The sequence below is a fragment of the Gymnodraco acuticeps genome, unplaced genomic scaffold (genome assembly GCF_902827175.1).
Source record: "Gymnodraco acuticeps unplaced genomic scaffold, fGymAcu1.1, whole genome shotgun sequence".
In the NCBI taxonomy this organism is placed as follows: Eukaryota; Metazoa; Chordata; class Actinopteri; order Perciformes; family Bathydraconidae; genus Gymnodraco; species Gymnodraco acuticeps.
Window position 1 is genome coordinate 439598 of NW_022989837.1, and position 17947 is coordinate 457544.

At 44.0% G+C, this 17947-nt stretch overlaps 1 protein-coding gene across 1 annotated transcript in view; it reads left to right on the plus strand.

The window, feature by feature from the left end:
- Positions 1-2716: 2716 nt before the first annotated feature.
- Positions 2717-17947, plus strand: part of LOC117559080 (nucleolar protein 4-like) — a 61777-nt gene continuing 46546 nt past the window's right edge. Inside the window, 1 exon segment of the mRNA XM_034235732.1 lies at positions 2717-3052. Within this exon segment, the coding sequence (XP_034091623.1) occupies positions 2717-3052 (336 nt within the window).

Genomic DNA, 17947 nt, shown 5'->3' on the forward strand with positions numbered 1-17947 from the left:
TGTTTCAGGAGTGCCTTGTAAAATCATTGAAATGCCCCTTTAGGGAAATGATGGACACTTTGCACATTAAAACATGTATCAGCGGACGGAGACCCCACTTTAAACCCTTGATGTTAATGTGATCCAGTGTATCCAGAGGTGAAGGGTCACAGAGTGTAAACAGAAGTGAAGCTGCTGTTTTTAGGCTGTCGGTTTTTCCCGCTGCGAGGCGTCTCTGCAGGACTGGAGCTGTCGACGTCGGGCATGGCTCAGGAGGCGTGACCCTGAGTCAGGTCTGACAGGAGGAGGAGCTGAGGGGAGACCTGGTCCATACTCACTGCAACAATTGGTTTGATCCAGTCTTCTTTTCTCTAACTCACTTCACGCAAACCTAAAATAGGATTTATTTTTAACAGATACTTTCAAACATGCAAACCAAAACTGAGGTTGACATAAGTTTGATCGGCCATTTGATGTGGGATTTTGAGAGAATCAAATGCTGGGATTTCAGCTTCTTTGATGTGAACAGTTTCTGGTTTCTTTACTTTTGTATCAGAATCATCGGAATTCCTTTGAGTTGTTCACAAAACATGACTTTTGAGTATGTGGATAATCACTTAATCGATAAGGAAAATATTCGATCGCTGCAGAACAGGCGGAGTGTCAGTTAAATGAGTATCTCTCCAGTATGTGAGTACTTGCATTTCCCACTGGATCTGATCCTGAAATACTCACTGTAACAATTGGTTGTTTGATACAGTGTTATGTTCTTCCAACTCATTTCACTCAAACAAGAGAGTGTTCAAGAGACTTTCCGACATCAAAACCAAAACTGAGTTTGAAATAACGTTCACAAGCATCCTTTAGTTCAACTATAGGCGACTTAATGAGTGATTTTGAGTTCATTTTATAGGAAAAAAGGTAAAATTCTGGGATTTCATTGAGCCTTTTCTAGTTGCTTTACTCATCGAAGTCATCCGAATACTTTGAGTTGTTCATCAAAGAAGACTTTTGAGGACGTGGATAATCACTTTAGTTGATAATGAAAATATTCAATGGCTGCAGAACTGGAGGAGTGTCAGGAAAATGTCACTATTTATCATGAGTATGTGAGTAAATACATTTTCCACTCCTGTTATTTTGGGATCATCTCAACGTTTTTCCCAATGACACCAAACTGGAGATGCTTGTCTTAAAGTCGACCTTTCAAAATAAGAGCAATGTGTTGGGATGTTTCCTCCCTGAGGGATGTTAGCCTGCAGCCCGCCGTCCTGCAGGAAACCCAATGATGAAATTACATGAAATTAAAGGAAATAGCATGCAGGACATTCACCACACACACACACACACACACACACACACACACACGCACACACACACACACAACACACCACACATACACACACGCACACACACACACACACACAAACACACGCACACACACACACACACAAACACACGCACGCACACACACATACACGCACACACACACACACACAATGTGGGATTCAGTGGATGTGTGTCGGGGTGGGGCTCTGTTTTTCTTTTTGTGTCGACTGCGTGTGTGTGTGTCTGTCTGTGTGTGTCTGTCTGTGTGTGTGTGTGTGTGTGTGAGAGAGTCTGGATGGAGAGACGGGGCATCCCACTCACCCTCTGCACGGCCGGAGACACACTGCTGCGCTGCTGTCATGGCAACAGCAGCAGTCACCACCGCCAGCATGGGCCACACACACACACACACACACACACACACACACACACACACACACACACACACACACACACACACACACACACACACACACACACACACACACACACACACACACAACACACACATCCAGGCCTAAATATGTATTCGTGATAAAACTATTATTTGTTTTTATTCTTGAAATTGTAACATTTGCATTTGAAGAAATGATATGGTGGCAGGGTTTAGAAAACAAACAAATAAATAAAATAAATATAAAATAGCAATAACAATCAACAAAGCAGAAAACAGAGGATGTAAAAAAATGAAGAATCATCATAATAAACATTTAGTTTGGCTCTAACCCACATGTATGATTGCCAGCACATGCATCTGAAAAAAGTGTTTCCTGTAAAAGGAAATGGTGTAATGAGGTTTTTTGGCCTATCTTATCATCAGATGTCTTGAAACCGGACATGCTCTGCTCGCTCTGCTCGCTGCTCCGCAGAGCGAGCCTCTGATGTAAATGCTGTATTAACGGGACAGACACACAATGCATTCAAACAGGTGTTGGTGTGATCAGCAGAACATCCGGTGCTGCTCGGACAGAAACACCGAGCCTCTCAAAGCTGCTGTCAGAAAGTAGGTCGGGAGAGGAGCGACGACTGTTTGCAAGCTTTATGTTTTCTTTGTTGTTTAGCGCGAGGACTGTGCCTTTTTCTCTTCCTCTTTACGCACAGGTGGGAGAAACCCGCCCCGCGTGCAGTAGGACAGCCCCCCCCTCTCTCCCCCCTCTCTCTCTCACTCTCTCTCTGGATGTGAGGACATTTCTCAGCGCTGCGGTTCGGGACAGCTCGCTGCTAACAGGTGTTCTGCAAACTGACCCGGTTTGCACAGAAGAACCGGCGCGGAACCGCATCTGCTTTTTTTACGCGCAGGACAGGACAGCACGCGCAAAAGGGGCCAAAAGGGAGGAGATTCAACCAAGTGCTTTTTATTAGCCTGGGCTGTTCAGAGGGGGGGAGAAAGAGAGGGAGAAAGGGAGCGATGGCAACGAAAAAGGCGTGCGTGGATGCGCCCAAAAGGAGCCGGAGTCCGGTGGTTCTGGAGGCGGAGATGTTCGGGGAATTTCAGGACTGGTGTCTCCGGACTTATGGAGACTCCGGGAAAACAAAGACGGTCACCCGGAGGAAATACAACAAGATCATGCAGACTCTGTTGCAGAGCGACGAGTCGGACGGCGTGTACATGGACAACATCAACGCCAAATTCAAATTCTGGGTAAAGTCCAAAGGCTTCACGGTCGGAACCAACGTGTTGGGGGGGGAGAAGAAGAAAGGAGCCCCGGGGAAACCCGTGCTGTACGTCCCGGTCAAGACAACGGTAAAGTGTGTGCGTGTGTCTTTAGTGTGTGTGTGTGGGACTGGATGTCCCGTCGCCGCCTTTATAACTTTGATGATTTTAATGAAAGGTAACTTGGTGTTTTGGTCCCGGCTCGCCTATCTGTATTTTTTTTCTTGCTGGTGCAGCCTCACTTTGTGTCCACATCCCAACATGAGCACTCTCATCCCTGCTGCCATGGCAACGCCGGTGCCTCCTGGCAAATCGCGGTGGTGAAAGGTGTCCTCGCTCTTTCTCTCGCGCCCCCCACCCCCCCTGTAGAGAGGTTAAAGTCCTCTGTGTGCACAGTGTTGACTCTGTATATCATATCATTTTTTATCATCGTGCAGGTCTCGTGCATGCTTGATTGTGGTGATGCATGTGCGCGTTCGTGCGTGCGTGGATGCAAAGGCATGCTGGGCTGCAGGCACTAACTTAGCTTTGATGCTCCAGCATTTCTGACTGTCACATTTTAAATAACATTTTATTTATACAGCCCCCAATATGACAAGTGTCTCAGGGGATTTACATTATCAAATGGATGACAGTCAAATATATGTTTTAATTAATACAAATCCATCAAATCCATTTAAATAAAAATATATTCAAATAAATAAAATATCATAAATTATAATACAATAAAATATATTTAAATGTATTAAAATAGAATTAAATTAAGTTTAATTAAATATATAAAAATAAATTAAAAATACAATTTGTTTAAAAACAATAAAATTAAGTTAAATTAAATATATAAAAATATATTAAATATGCTAAAAGAAAAAATATTTAAATTCGATAAAATAAAGAAAATATATGAAACATTAAGCACGAGCCAGCCCTATTTATAAGCAATTTTTAAGCTTTATTAAAAAATAAAACTCTTAATCTCTGAAATATGGGGAGGGTGTTGCATCCCGAACACAAACTGGGATCTTTCTAACTGAAGGCTCTCATTCTACTTCTGGAGACTCTAAGAACCATGCATCTATTATTACTTATCAAAAATGACACAGCGCATTCATTAGTCTTCCTTTGACAGACCAATCGACGTTAAGACCAGTCGAATATCGGTCTTTGTTTTGCAGAAAATAGTCCCTCTGTGCAGTCTTCGCACTTTTCCTCTCATTGTCCTGGGCTGATGCGGATCGGCACCCGTTGCTCTGGCAACACCTGTGCAGCTGCAGCGTTTCATTGTGCACGTGAAGCCCCATCAAGGACTGCAGGAGAAAACATTTATTTAGGAACAAATATATATCATTATTATAATTTCACCGATGCATTTGTCCCGGTGCGTAATTGGTAAGCACGTGATAGGGGGGGGGGGGGGGGGGGGCGACTCGGAGCTCAGATGTTTCCGGATGAAGGGGTGAGGAAGTCAGGGCGCCCTCCAGTCATCTGATATCCTGCTAGTGATGGACGCAGACACTCATAAATAAAAGCATTGATAAACGACGTATGACAAAGCATTGCAATAATTAAGTAAATGTCAATGTATACATATTTACTAATTTAAACATCAGAATCAGAGACAGGTGTAACACATTCAAGGGATTTGTCTTATGGTGCAGAGTGCAGACATAAACACAGTAAGAGAAGATACATCTCTGAAACAAAACATTTTAAGAAAACTATCACATAAAAAAATATAGCAATATTTACACGATTTACCGGTAAAAATATAATATGTGCAGTATTGGTATGACAAGTGGAAACCCGTGTAGATATAAGAGGTAGCTTTGTGTACAAATACACACAACACGCTTATGTCTACATTTTTGTAGTTTATTAGCCTTTTATAGTCTGAAAAATGTGCAAATATGTACATTATAAATAAATGTAAGGAATAATTATGTGTATTTCTATTAGACACAAAACAGACAGCTTTATTCCGTCTAAGTTTCTGGTTATTTTTTAAGCTTTTTGTGGACGGAAACTCTGAGAAATCACTATTGGGATGTAGTCGAATAGAAATAGACACACTGAACATGTTTTGCAGATTAAGATAAGATAAGTACTTCATTGATCCCAATTTGTGAAATGTTTGTGTTGCAGCATTCAAAGACATTGAACAACACAAATTAAAAGATTAGAAATAAACAAGAAAGTAGAAAATATACATGTTGAATTACACATTTACAGTAACACAATATAAAGCAAGTTATTATACATAAGTATGTGAGGCGGAATATTAACTGAAACTACGAGAGAGTGAGAGTGTGTTTGATGACAGTAATTCTGATTCGAAGATAAACGGAGCATCGCCCCTCTCCAAGTCTCTGTGCCAGAAAACAGACAACCACCATTTTAAATGAGTGCCTTCAGGGAATAACCCCCATCCTGCTGGGACACAGAGTCTCTGGAGCTCCACGGAAAGCTTTGTTTTTAATGTCTGAATGGCACTGATCCTTCCACAGGTGTGTTACCTGTGTGAGAGCAGGGTTTAGATTCAGGCCTTCACTAACCTGCTCTAATCTCCTCCTGAGATTCAGTTTCCTGCAGCAGGAGGGCAGGTGAAGCCCTGCAGGTGCAGCAGGACATGTTCAATAGCTTCTACTTTGACTTTAGACCTCAATATACACCCCTTTGTTTAACTATTCAACATCCTCCAGGTGAGGTTTACAGGGTGGGATAATGGTTAGGAGTTAAGTAATCAGATGCATTTGGTTAGAGTCTTTAAACCATAATTACATTCAGCCTGAACCTCATTTTTCAGGATGCTATTAACTATAAAGAGGCTGTGAATGCAAAAAGTACATTTATCACTAAATCATGATAGGGCTCTATCCTGCTGATGTTCAGGTGTATATCAGTATGTAGTGTCTCTACTTTAAAGAGTCCTCTCCTGATGATGTTCAGGTGTATATCAGTATGTAGTGTCTCTACTTTAAAGAGTCATCTCCTGCTGATGTTCAGGTGTATATCAGTATGTAGTGTCTCTACTTTAAAGAGTCCTCTCCTGCTGATGTTCAGGTGTATATCAGTATGTAGTGTCCTCTGCTTAAAGAGTCCTCTCCTGCTGATGTTCAGGTGTATATCAGTATGTAGTGTCTCTACTTTAAAGAGTCCTCTCCTGCTGATGTTCAGGTGTATATCAGTATGTAGTGTCTCTACTTTAAAGAGTCCTCTCCTGCTGATGTTCAGGTGTATATCAGTATGTAGTGTCTCTACTTTAAAGAGTCCTCTCCTGCTGATGTTCAGGTGTATATCAGTATGTGTAGTGTCTCTACTTTAAAGAGTCCTCTCCTGCTGATGTTCAGGTGTATAGCAGTATGTAGTGTCTCTACTTTAAAGAGTCCCCTCCTGCTGATGTTCAGGTGTATATCAGTATGTAGTGTCTCTACTTTAAAGAGTCCTCTCCTGCTGATGTTCAGGTGTATATCAGTATGTAGTGTCTCTACTTTAAAGAGTCCTCTTCTGCTGATGTTCAGGTGTATATCAGTATGTAGTGTCTCTACTTTAAAGAGTCCTCTCCTGCTGATGTTCAGGTGTATATCAGTATGTAGTGTCTCTACTTTAAAGAGTCCTCTCCTGCTGATGTTCAGGTGTATATCAGTATGTAGGGTCTCTACTTTAAAGAGTCCTCTCCTGCTGATGTTCAGGTGTATATCAGTATGTCGTGTCTCTACTTTAAAGAGTCCTCTCCTGCTGATGTTCAGGTGTATATCATAGCAGTATTGTAGTGTCTCTACTTTAAAGAGTCCCTCTCCTGCTGATGTTCAGGTGTATATCAGTATGTAGGGTCTCTACTTTAAAGAGTCCTCTCCTGCTGATGTTCAGGTGTATATCAGATGTCGTGTCTCTACTTTAAAGAGTCCTCTCCTGCTGATGTTCAGGTGTATATCAGTATGCGGTCTCTACTTTAAAGAGTCCTCTCCTGCTGATGTTCAGGTGTACATCAGTATGTAGTGTCTCTACTTTCTCTACTCGGGCGGACGGCCCGGGGAGCAAAGCAGAGGCCGAGAAGGGGGACACGGGCGGACGGCCCGGAGGAACAGCAACAGAGCAAGGAAGTCCGCGGCGGGGAAACTCAGGTGTGGGGGTGGGGGGCCGAAGACAGGGTTGAAGGCCTCGTCGGGGTAAATTAGGGGGCTGGACTCGAAGGAGAAGGCAGCTGCTGGGAAAGTCAGGGGGCCGGGCTCGAGGGCGAAAGCCGAGGCTGGGGAACTCAGGGGGCCGGGCTCGAGGGCGAAGGCCGCGGCTGGGGAACTCAGGGGGCCGGACTCGAGGGCGAAGGCCGAGGCTGGGGAACTCAGGGGGCCGGGCAGGAAGGCGGCAACGGGACAGCTCCGGAGGAAGGGCAGGGAGACGGCGTAGGCCGCAATGGGGACCCTCCGGGGTCAGCTGGATCGCCGGATCGGGAGCACTGGGAGCTGGAAATGGCGGAACCCCCGGTGGTACAGGAGCCGTCGGGACAGGCACAGACGGGACCCTGGACAGAACTTGGGCTGGTGTCGACTGGACCCCAGATGGAACAAGGGCTGGTGTCGACGGGACCGCCGTCGAAACAGGACAAGGTGTCGGCGGAAGAAGCATCAGCAGGACCCCCAACAGAACTGGACATGGTGTAGGCGGGACCCCCGGCGGGTTAGGATCTGGTGGCAGCGGGACCTCTGACTGAACAGGATTTGGAGCTGGCTGGACCTCCGACGGAACAGGTGTTGGCGGGACCCCCGGCGGGACAGGTGTCGGCGGGACCCCCAACAGGTCAGGGCACGGAGTTGGCAGGACTCCCATCGGAACCCCCAACGGACCAGGACATGGGGTTGGCAGGACCGCCAACAAAACAGGTGTCGACTGGACCCCCAACGGAACAGGACATGGGGTTGGCAGGACCCCTGGCAGAACAGTAGTCGGCGGGACCCCCAACAGGACAGGACACAGAGTTGGCAGGACCCTCAGCAGAACCCCCAACGAAACAGGACAAGGAGTTGGCAGGACCCCCGGCGAGACAGGTGACGGCGGGACCCCCAACGGAACAGGACACAGAGTTGGCAGGACCCCCAGAGGAACCCCCAGTGGAATCCCCAACGGACCAGGACATGGGGCTGGCAGGACCCCCGACAAAAAAAGCTGTCGGGGGGACCGCCAACGAGACAGGACATGGGGATAAGGGATTTGAGAAGGGACTTGAGTAAGGACTTGAAAAGGGACTTGAGTAGGGACTAGAGTAGGGACTAAAGAAGGGACTAGAGAAGGGACTAGAGAAGGGACTAGAGGAGGGACCATGGCTGCTGGGGCCGGAACCAGGCCCTGAACCATGACTGCTGGGGCCGGAACCAGGCCCTGAACCATAGTTTCTGGGGCTGTGACCATGGCTGCTGGGGCCGGGACCATGGCTGCAGGAGCCGGGACTGGAGCCGGTACGGAAGCCAGAACCATAGCTGCTGGTGCCGGTACTAGAACCGGAAGCATGGCATCTGGGGCTCGGGTTGGTAGCCTGGACTTGCGACTCCTAATCTTAGGAGCCTTTTGGAGGCTCCGTGGACCTCCAAAAGCCAGACGAGTACCTGAGAACGGATCCTGGGAGCAGGAAATGGGGAAGAAGCAGGGGCTGACTCCAGACAGAACACACCGAGACGTATGGTGTCAGGTTGGGAATTGGGAGGCAGGGGGCTAGCACGCTTGAGGCTAGCAGGCCGGGAATCACATGTCGGGAGGAAGTTCATAATCCAGCCAGGAAGAACTTCACTAAACATGGCTTCTCTGTTGCCACCTGGTGCGCCTCTGCCAGAGCGGCCTCTTTCTGCTGAACACTGGACGCTCCCTTCCACCTACCAGCAGAAAGCCAATGAATAGGTAAAACTATGTAACTCCACCTCAAATGGATCATCTGCTGGGTCCATCTTTGGTGAGATCCTTCTGTCAGGGTAGAGCGAAGCAGGCAGGATCCAAATGCAGATTTCACAGAAAATACCGTTAGTTCCAGGTTAAATAGTAACAAACAGAACTCTTCGCCGTGAACAGTCAAAGACTAACAGAAAACGCAGAACCTAAATGCACACAGACTAATGAAACAAACAAGACACAGGTGAGGAGGGAGGAGAAAACACAGGGGCACCAGGTGAACACAATCAGGTAATCAGGTAGGAGGGAACACACAGACAGGAAACCAAAGACAGATCTCGACAAGACAAAACACAACACTGACAGATCGTGACACGTAAAGCAGATTAGGGCCCCTTTAAAAGTAATTTTCCATCCAAGACAATATCAGAAAACTGTTTTTAGACGCTCAAATGTTGAGATTTCCTCTTTTTCTCAGTTTTAAATTACAATATTATTTGTGGAAATCTATTTTTATGTGGCTGCGAATATTTTTGTACTGTATAAAGTACCATATTTCAATGTTTTAATGTTGAAGTAGTCCAAAATTAATCAGATTAGATTCATTTTGTGTACATTCTGATGGATTATGTTTAAACCAATTACTAAAACCGGTGTTTGTTTCCAGACTAGATTTCATAGTAATCTGACCCTGCTGATTCCTCTGTGAGGAATAAGGTCTGCAGAAAGTCTAACACTTTATTAGAGGAGTGCAAACACCTTTTATCTAATATCATAAATCCTGACTCTGCTAATAAAAACAACACAAGCTGCTAATAATGAGTCAGAGGCAACCAATCAAATCTGTTTACATTCATCTGGGCTGTGTTATTCCCTATTTAGAAATTAGACGTCCTGGGCCAGGGGAGGAAGTGACACACACACGAGCTGACACACACACACACACACAATGGTCAGTGGCTCCAGGTCGTACGGCTGCAGGGTGGGGGGGTGTGTCTCTTCTGCACCCCCCCGCTGCAGCTGCTCCTGGGGTGTGCCAAGTTTCTGTACGGGGTCATGTGTGTGAGCGTGTGTGTGTGAGTGTGTGTGTGTGTGCGTGTGTGTATGGGGGTGGGGATGATAGAGACAGAGAAGGTCTCTCTGTGTGTCACACAGGGCGGCTTCAGTGTGTGGCGGGACAGAAGCACACAAACACACACACACACACACACACTTTCTTTTAAAACACAGAATTATTCCTCTGGTTTTCTGTCCATGTCTGTTCTGCAGAGTGTGGAGATGCTCCCTCGTTTAGCTCTCATTATGTCCTGATTAGAGGATGCTACAGAGCAGGAGGAGGAGGAGGGGAACGGGACATCACTAACACACACACACACACACACACACACACACACACACACACACACACACACACACCACACACACACACACACACACACACACACGCACAGATGCACAACACACACTTTCCCTGAGACGGGTCACAGTACATCCAGTTTAGAGATAGAAAAAGAAAGCCCTTTAATGCACCGTTTCTGCTGACATGAGCATCGTGCTGAACATGTTAGTGCTGCGAGCTGTTGCTTTTTGTTGCCATGTCAACTGGAATCTGTAAATATCTATGTGCGTCTCACACACACACACACGCACACACACACACACACACACACACACACACACGCGATTCAATGATGCTCAAAAGTTAAAGTTCCATCGTGTTTTTTTAAGGAGTAGTCACGACGTCCTGTGTATACAACTTTTAATTTGTACATTCCTACAATCCATCAGACTAAAAGTGAATGTGTCCCAAAGCTGAACTAACAGAGATGTCAGGATACCAGAAACGGAAAAGTTGATACAGCAGTGCATTACAAAATGTGTCTCTCAGGGTTAGGGCATGTCTTTTTGTTGTTGTCTTTGTGCAGCTAGCTTTAAACTGTTGGAGACACGTTTAGTAGGTTGTATAAGATAAGGTATAAAAGAGGCACTTCTCCAAACCTTAACACGTTGGTAAATATATTTTAAAGACTATCTGCTTACTGTCTTGGCTTCTCATCTCCTCCCATTTCACATTTCTGCATTCTGTCTTATGAACAGATTTGTGAATAAACCGTCTTGATAAACGGCCCCTAAATGTTTGTGTCTGCCCGTCAGACGTGCGGAGGAACATCGTCATTATTATCTGATTAATTAGTCCACGTTTCCCCTGAGAGCTCCTCTTGTGTGGCGAGGCCAGCGAGTCAAAAGAAGACGGCCCTATTATTCACCAGCATTTGCATTAATGCGGTTTTAAATTGCATACAGAATCCGCGGTTGCTTTTGTCTCGGGTTTTTGTTTTGTCCCCCTCCTTCTCTGGCAGGGCTTTTTAGAGGAAACGCGGCGATGGAAAAACGATATCCGACCCAAACAGCAATCAGAAAGTAGATTTTTGCACTAAAAGAGGCCAGAAAACACTTCTTTGTTAACGACGTTATGTCAATTAGAGCTGAAACTAACAACAAGGTTCATTATTCATTAAAACGCCAATTATTTCCAGATTACCAAAAAGTATTCTTGCTTCAATGCATAACAATGTTTTATGTCTTCCTGGCTGTTTGTGTTATTTAGCCTTTCCTGTTGATGCATTCAGTCGTTTTCACTGTATTTCGTGAATTGAATCAGATATATGAAATCAATGCTCAACTTTGCTGCCTTCTTAGCTAGGTCACCATAAGAAAGTAGCTGTTTTTTACCTGTATGAATAAATAAAGTCTTTGCTCAGGAATCTTATATCACATCCTGATTTTCCTAGTCTATAAAATGTCAGGAGATAATGAAAAACATCAATCCTAGTTTCTAAGGGGCCAAGCTGATGTCTTTAAATGTCTGGCCCCAAACCCAAGGATGTGAAATATTATGTATATATATATATATATATAGCAGGAAATCTCCATAGAGGGGCTGAAAACAGCATTTAAAGACATGTTATGCATGATACATTACTTGTAAAATTGTTGTAGCTCTTGATTAGCAAGAATTGACCTCTGCATGTGAGGCGCCGTTTGACTTTTACAGGCCTGTCTTTGTAAGAAAGACTGTTTTCATAAAAAAGGCTGCAACTACAAATTGTCTTCTAGATCAAACGATTTACCGTAAAATGGAAAATCTCGATATTTGAGGCTGAAAACAGCTTTTAAAGAAATGTTTCCATCACAAAATACTTTACCAAAGGTCTGATTATCAAACCTGTTGGAGATGTTTCTTCTCAAACAACTAATAGATACCATTTGTCAACTATAGTCTTTAAATTGAGAAAGAATGAACCTCTGACTGTAAGCTGGTGGGTGACTTTGATGAGCATTGCTCTTTGTAGGTAAGACAGAGAAATTCAGAGAAACTGAGACAAGAAAACGATCAATGATTGGCTAGAGAATCAAATTGGCCTATACATGTCAGAAAATGGTAAAGGGTCGAGGGTGATGTCTTCAGAGGTCTTCTTTTCTCTGTCCTAAACCCCAAGATATTCACTTTAATGTGAAATCAAACAGAGAAGCAGGAAATCTCCATATTTGGGAAGCTGGAAACTGCATTTTCTGTATGAAAAATGACATTCAATCAAAAATAGTTGCAGATTATTTTCCTGTCAGACTGCAGACGTTATGTGACGGTTACTGTACACGCTGATGAAACGCTGCTGCTCGTTGCATGTGTCAGTGTGTGTGTGTCAGTGTGTGTGTGTGCTGTACAAAGAGGGGGTCGCTGCTCTGTTTCCTCCCTTCAGCACCCTCTCTGTTGCCATGGAGAGGCCGCTCTTTGCTTTCCCATAGGACGAGAAATTAACACCATTTTTAACTGGCCCGGGGGCCTCCCCCCTGTGTGGGAGATAGTCCTGCTCCTCTCACACACACACACACACACACACACACACACACACACACACACACACACACACACACACACACACACACACACACAGGGAGTCTTTAAGACGGCAATAATCTTCCCACCGTCATTTTTAATACCTTTGCCGGGCCGACGTTTAACGAACTGGGACGGTCTGATAATGGACTCTGAGCCGTCATTTTCAAACCGCTTTGAGACTGAAACGTCAGCAGCCGGCCGGTGGGACCGTCTGCGTCTCGCTGGGATATCAGGGATGTCACACACTCTATCAAATAATGTTCATCATGGGAGCAGGCGGGGGGAGAAACACACACACAAAGATATGGATGTGGGACAAGAGCACATAATGTGGATTTAATGACAGGGCGTCATGAATTGAGGAGGATGGTGAAAGAAAAGAAACAGAAGTAGACATTTGGGGCAATATGGAGGTAATGGTCTCTTTTGTCCCATAGTTTTAATGTCACACACCCACACACACACACACACACACACCCTGACATACACACACGCTGACACACAGAAGAAGAAACAAGGGTTGTGTCATTGCTGTGTCCATTAGCAGTGTGATAGATTTACAGAGGGGGAGATGGGGATTTAAAAGATGACCTGTTGTCACATCTGCAGTGAGATAATCTGAGTCATGAGTACTGTTGACACAGCCATCTTTACTCACTCACACACACACACACACACACACACACACACACACACACACACACACACACACACACACACACACACACAAATAAGGACAGTCCCTCTGACATCACTGCTGCTGCAATTTAAGCTACTTATTGTGAGGCAGGGCTTTCCGGTCCTCCCCTTGAAGTGAGGTAACGATACCAGACATTTAGTATCAGAGTCATCAATGTGGCCCTCTGTACGATGTAGCATTGATGCCAAACGTCCCATAATGTACAACAATTTGAAGATGTTGCGGACTGGTTGGTTAGAATTTGTTTTGTCAGTCTGCACTGTCTCATTTGATTGAATTTACAGAAAACTAGCAGTGGATACTACGTGCAATTATTCCATGCTAGTTAACATTAGCTTGTTAGCAGTTAGCTGCAGCTAAAAGGTTCCATAGAGTTGCAATATGATGCACTGGCTGAACAAAAAAATCCATGCTAGTTAACGTTAGCCTGTTAGCCGTTAGAAACAGTCGAGTTATATAGAATTGCACTATGATACAATTGGTTAATACAAAAAATCCATGTTTGTTCATGTTAGCTGTTAGCAGCCAATGAGAAGAGGTTCTATAGATGTGCACTATGATGCACTCTGTTCCATGCTAGTAAACATTAGCTGTTAGCAGTTAGCTCTTAGCAGCTGAAGAAGATTCGGTAGATTTGCACTGCACTTGATTAATAAAACATCTATGTTTGTTCATGTTAGCTGTTAGCAGCCAATGAGGAGAGGTTCTATAGATTTGCTCTATGTTGCACTTGGTGAACAAAAATCCATGCTAGTTAAAGTTAGCTGATAGCTATTAGCAGCTGGTCAACGGAGGTTCCATAGAATTATGCACTATGATGCACTTAGGCCGATTATAACGCTATCCTTACATTTAGAGTCTTTGTAAATCATACTTGTCAGTGAGAAACTTAAATAAACACAGTTTTCACATCATTACAAATAGATGTTAGAGAGGGAATTATGAGCTGTTAAACCAGTATAAAGGATTTAGTGTTCCTTTCTTTGTTTTTTACCATGCTCTCGAGGAATGTCACTGGTATTGGCAGCGTGACTTCCCTTCCCACAACAGCAACATATAATTCCTAAAATCCGGTTATGGCTTTTGGTTCTGCTGTGCCACCTCTATGTGTGCCACCCGTAGCTTTCAAGTGGCGTTCTGCGTGTCAGAATAAAACACAATCTTCACGTTTATGTGTCAACTATAAAAGTTGAAGACGGGTACATTTCTCCCCTCGGTGGATGTGATGTCTTCTGTCTTTGTGACCCAGCTGCTTCCCGTGAACCGCCCCCCCCCTCCTGACCTGTGTGTGTGTGTGTGTGTGTGTGTGTGTGTGTGTGTGTGTGTGTGTGTGTGTGTGACCGCCAGCGGGGGTGGGGGCAGCCGTCTCACCCCTCCAGTCTCCTAGCAACAGAGCAGTTTGTGCGGGACGGGCAGAGGTTGGGGGCTGATCGTGTCCTACGGGATTATAAAGAGCAGAAGAAGAAGAAGAAGAAGAAGAAGAAGAAGAAGAAGAAGAAGAAGAAGAAGAAGAAGAAGAAGAAGAAGAAGAAGAAGAAGAAGAAGAAGAAGAAGAAGAAGAAGAAGAAGAAGAAGAAGAAGAAGAAGAAGAAGAAGTTTTACGGTGTTGTCGGGCGATTAGGGATGCTGACATGTCTCCTTTTTGCTCCCGTTATTTATATGAAAAAATAAAACCCTGGCTGCTGCTGATGAGAGTAAATATCTCCAGCGCTGCTCAACAGCTGTTCTCCTCTTAGATGCTGCGAGGCGCTGCCCGGCGGACATGTGCTGCTCTAAACACACACCGAGAAACGCACGGTGAATGTTTAACTCCCCGTTGACTTGTGTTTGGAAATTAAACGGCTCCTAGAAGCAGAGAGATGGAGAAAGGCTTCAGGTAGCAACCTGGTCTTCGTAGAATCACGTTAACACACAATCCCAACTACTACCAACTCATTTGTACGCTAACAAATCGAGTTCACACTGAGCCTCGTTGGTCAAAAATGGTTCTTAATTAAGAGACAACCCATTTCATTAATGAAGAATTAACATCATTTTTTGAGAACCTACATATGTCAGGAATAAAAAAAGACCATCTTCTACCGTTTCTCTGGAGTAGAACTTAAAAAGAACAATGAATTAATTCAGGAGTCCGTTGTTCGTGTCCCGTGTGAAACCAAAAGTAAATGCTGACTTTTTTAAGCATCTTATTAATTATCGTGTTGCACGATATCTCGCCCTCTGCACGATGTATGATCAATAACGCCAAAGGTGCTATGTTGTTCTAAAATGTCACAATGTTCTCAAAGTGTTCAGTTTGCGTTGTTTTCTGGATCTGGAGCCATCCATGCTTTGTGTGTTACGCGGTGTTATGTTGAAGAATAGGGACTTGTGAGCAGCCTGTACGCAAACATAATTACGTTCCGCAAAAACAAAACTGCATCGTAAAAACATTATGATAATAAAAGACCTCGTAAGCAGAAGGTCAATGTGTAAGGTTTGGAGCAAAAGAACACGGGACTTTTCACCAAGGAGAACAATGATCGTGTCCCGTGTGATATAAAAAGTCTACGTTGACTTAAACTTAAAGGTGGATGTCACTACCCGATCCGTCCCCCTGCCCGATCGGTACTGCGCATGTGCGAGATGGTCCGCCATATTGGACAACTCCGGACGGCAACCCAAGATGGACAGCTATCATACTGAATACATATTTACTGTGAATGTGTGCAAAAATGTATGGCATAGGCTGTCTAACAGAAGTTAAATCCATTTATCACTTATTCTGACAATGTACTTAACCCCAAATAAAAGAACCCAATAAAAAGAGTTGTTAAATAATAGTGAAGTCACGTTGTAATAACAATAACTCATCTCTCTCTCGAGTTTTCTTTTTGAGCTTTGCTAAAAGTCACTGTGTCAACTGTCCATCTTGGGTTGCCGTCCGGAGTTCTCCAATATGGCGGACCATCTCGCACATGCGCAGTACCAATCGGGCAGGGGGACGGATCGGGTAGTGACAGTGGGGTAGGTACGTTTCAGAAACCGGCTCGAGTGCACTAAAATTTGAAAGTACACAGCCGAAAAGAATCCGCCCCTTCCTTCAGACTTCCTTACAGAGCACCTCCTCCAACACATGAACGCGCAATGCACGCCCAATGAGGGCACGAGACACATTTGTGCGTGCACGAGATGGAAGGCTGACAGACAGGGCGGCAATCGTGCTTTTTACAGCGCCACGGCTTCCACAGATGACATTTTTTAATGTATTTTTTGTCAAAGCACTTCAGATATTCATTGCTATCGGGATGTTAAGAGCATTCCATGGAATATAACAACAAGTGTATCTCGAGCCGGTTTCTCAAACTTACCCCACCTTTAAGTAGGGAACCCAATCTACGTCACAAACTGACATTAAGCCGTTTTTTCCTTCATACATGAAGCACTCAACAAAATAGTGTTTGTGTCTGAAACTTTCTCGCTTACTGAAAATAGGATAAGAAATAGGGTTAGGGTTTTCTTTTCCTTGCACATGGTCCGGAGTTGTTGGCAAGGCGGCGGTCACGTAGACTGTTCGTAATCATAAACTACAGTTTCTTGCTGTTCCTCGAATGAGTCTGAGGATTTCAGTTTGGGTCCCACAGACAGAGGTTTCTGAAATCTTTCTTTCTCTCTAATGAAGGCGTGTGGTTTAGTGCGTTGGTGTTGGGATCAGGGGGTCACAGGTTCAAACCCCACTGTAGTCAGCATGTCGTTGTGTCCTGTGGGATTGTCCACAGTAAGTCACTTTGGATAAAAGCGTCTAACAAGTGACATGTAATGTAATGTTGGCACTCTTAACCATGAATTCTCATTGGATTACTTATTGACTAAATCGATTATTTGTGTGGTAATGTCAAATATCAGTTATTTTATTATATAAACTACTTATATTGTAAACACAGAAACACATGACGTCACTGGGATTGGAGAGTTGCTCACATGATGACCACAAGTGACCATCACGGATCATTTGCATATAAAACAAAATGCTAGATATTACAGAGTTTGTTGTCGTAATGCTCCGTATTTTCCAAAATGTTTAAAACTGGCTGACATTTCATATTTTTTTAATTTTTATTTTTTTTAATTTATTCTACTAAAATCATACAAAAACAAAAACGTATAATTCATACACACAAATGAACAAAATTAGTAGAAGCGGGAGGGCTGAAGCATAGCTTATGGGGAGTAGCCCTCCCGTGCATCATCATTAGCATCAATATAATAATGGCACTTATTTATATATAAATAAAATAAAATAAAAATAAAAGTTAGGGCAAGAACAATGCATATATAAGTAATACTGGGAATATCAAATACTTGTAATATCATTGGGCTTCTGGTGATCGACCCATCCACACAAAACAAGTATTGGTCTTATATACGGGTATATAATATCCTGCTTTTTATTTTGTTACTGTACATTTGTAATTCAACACATATTTTTACTTTTTTTTTAAATGCTATTTTATTTCTATTGAGATGTTTA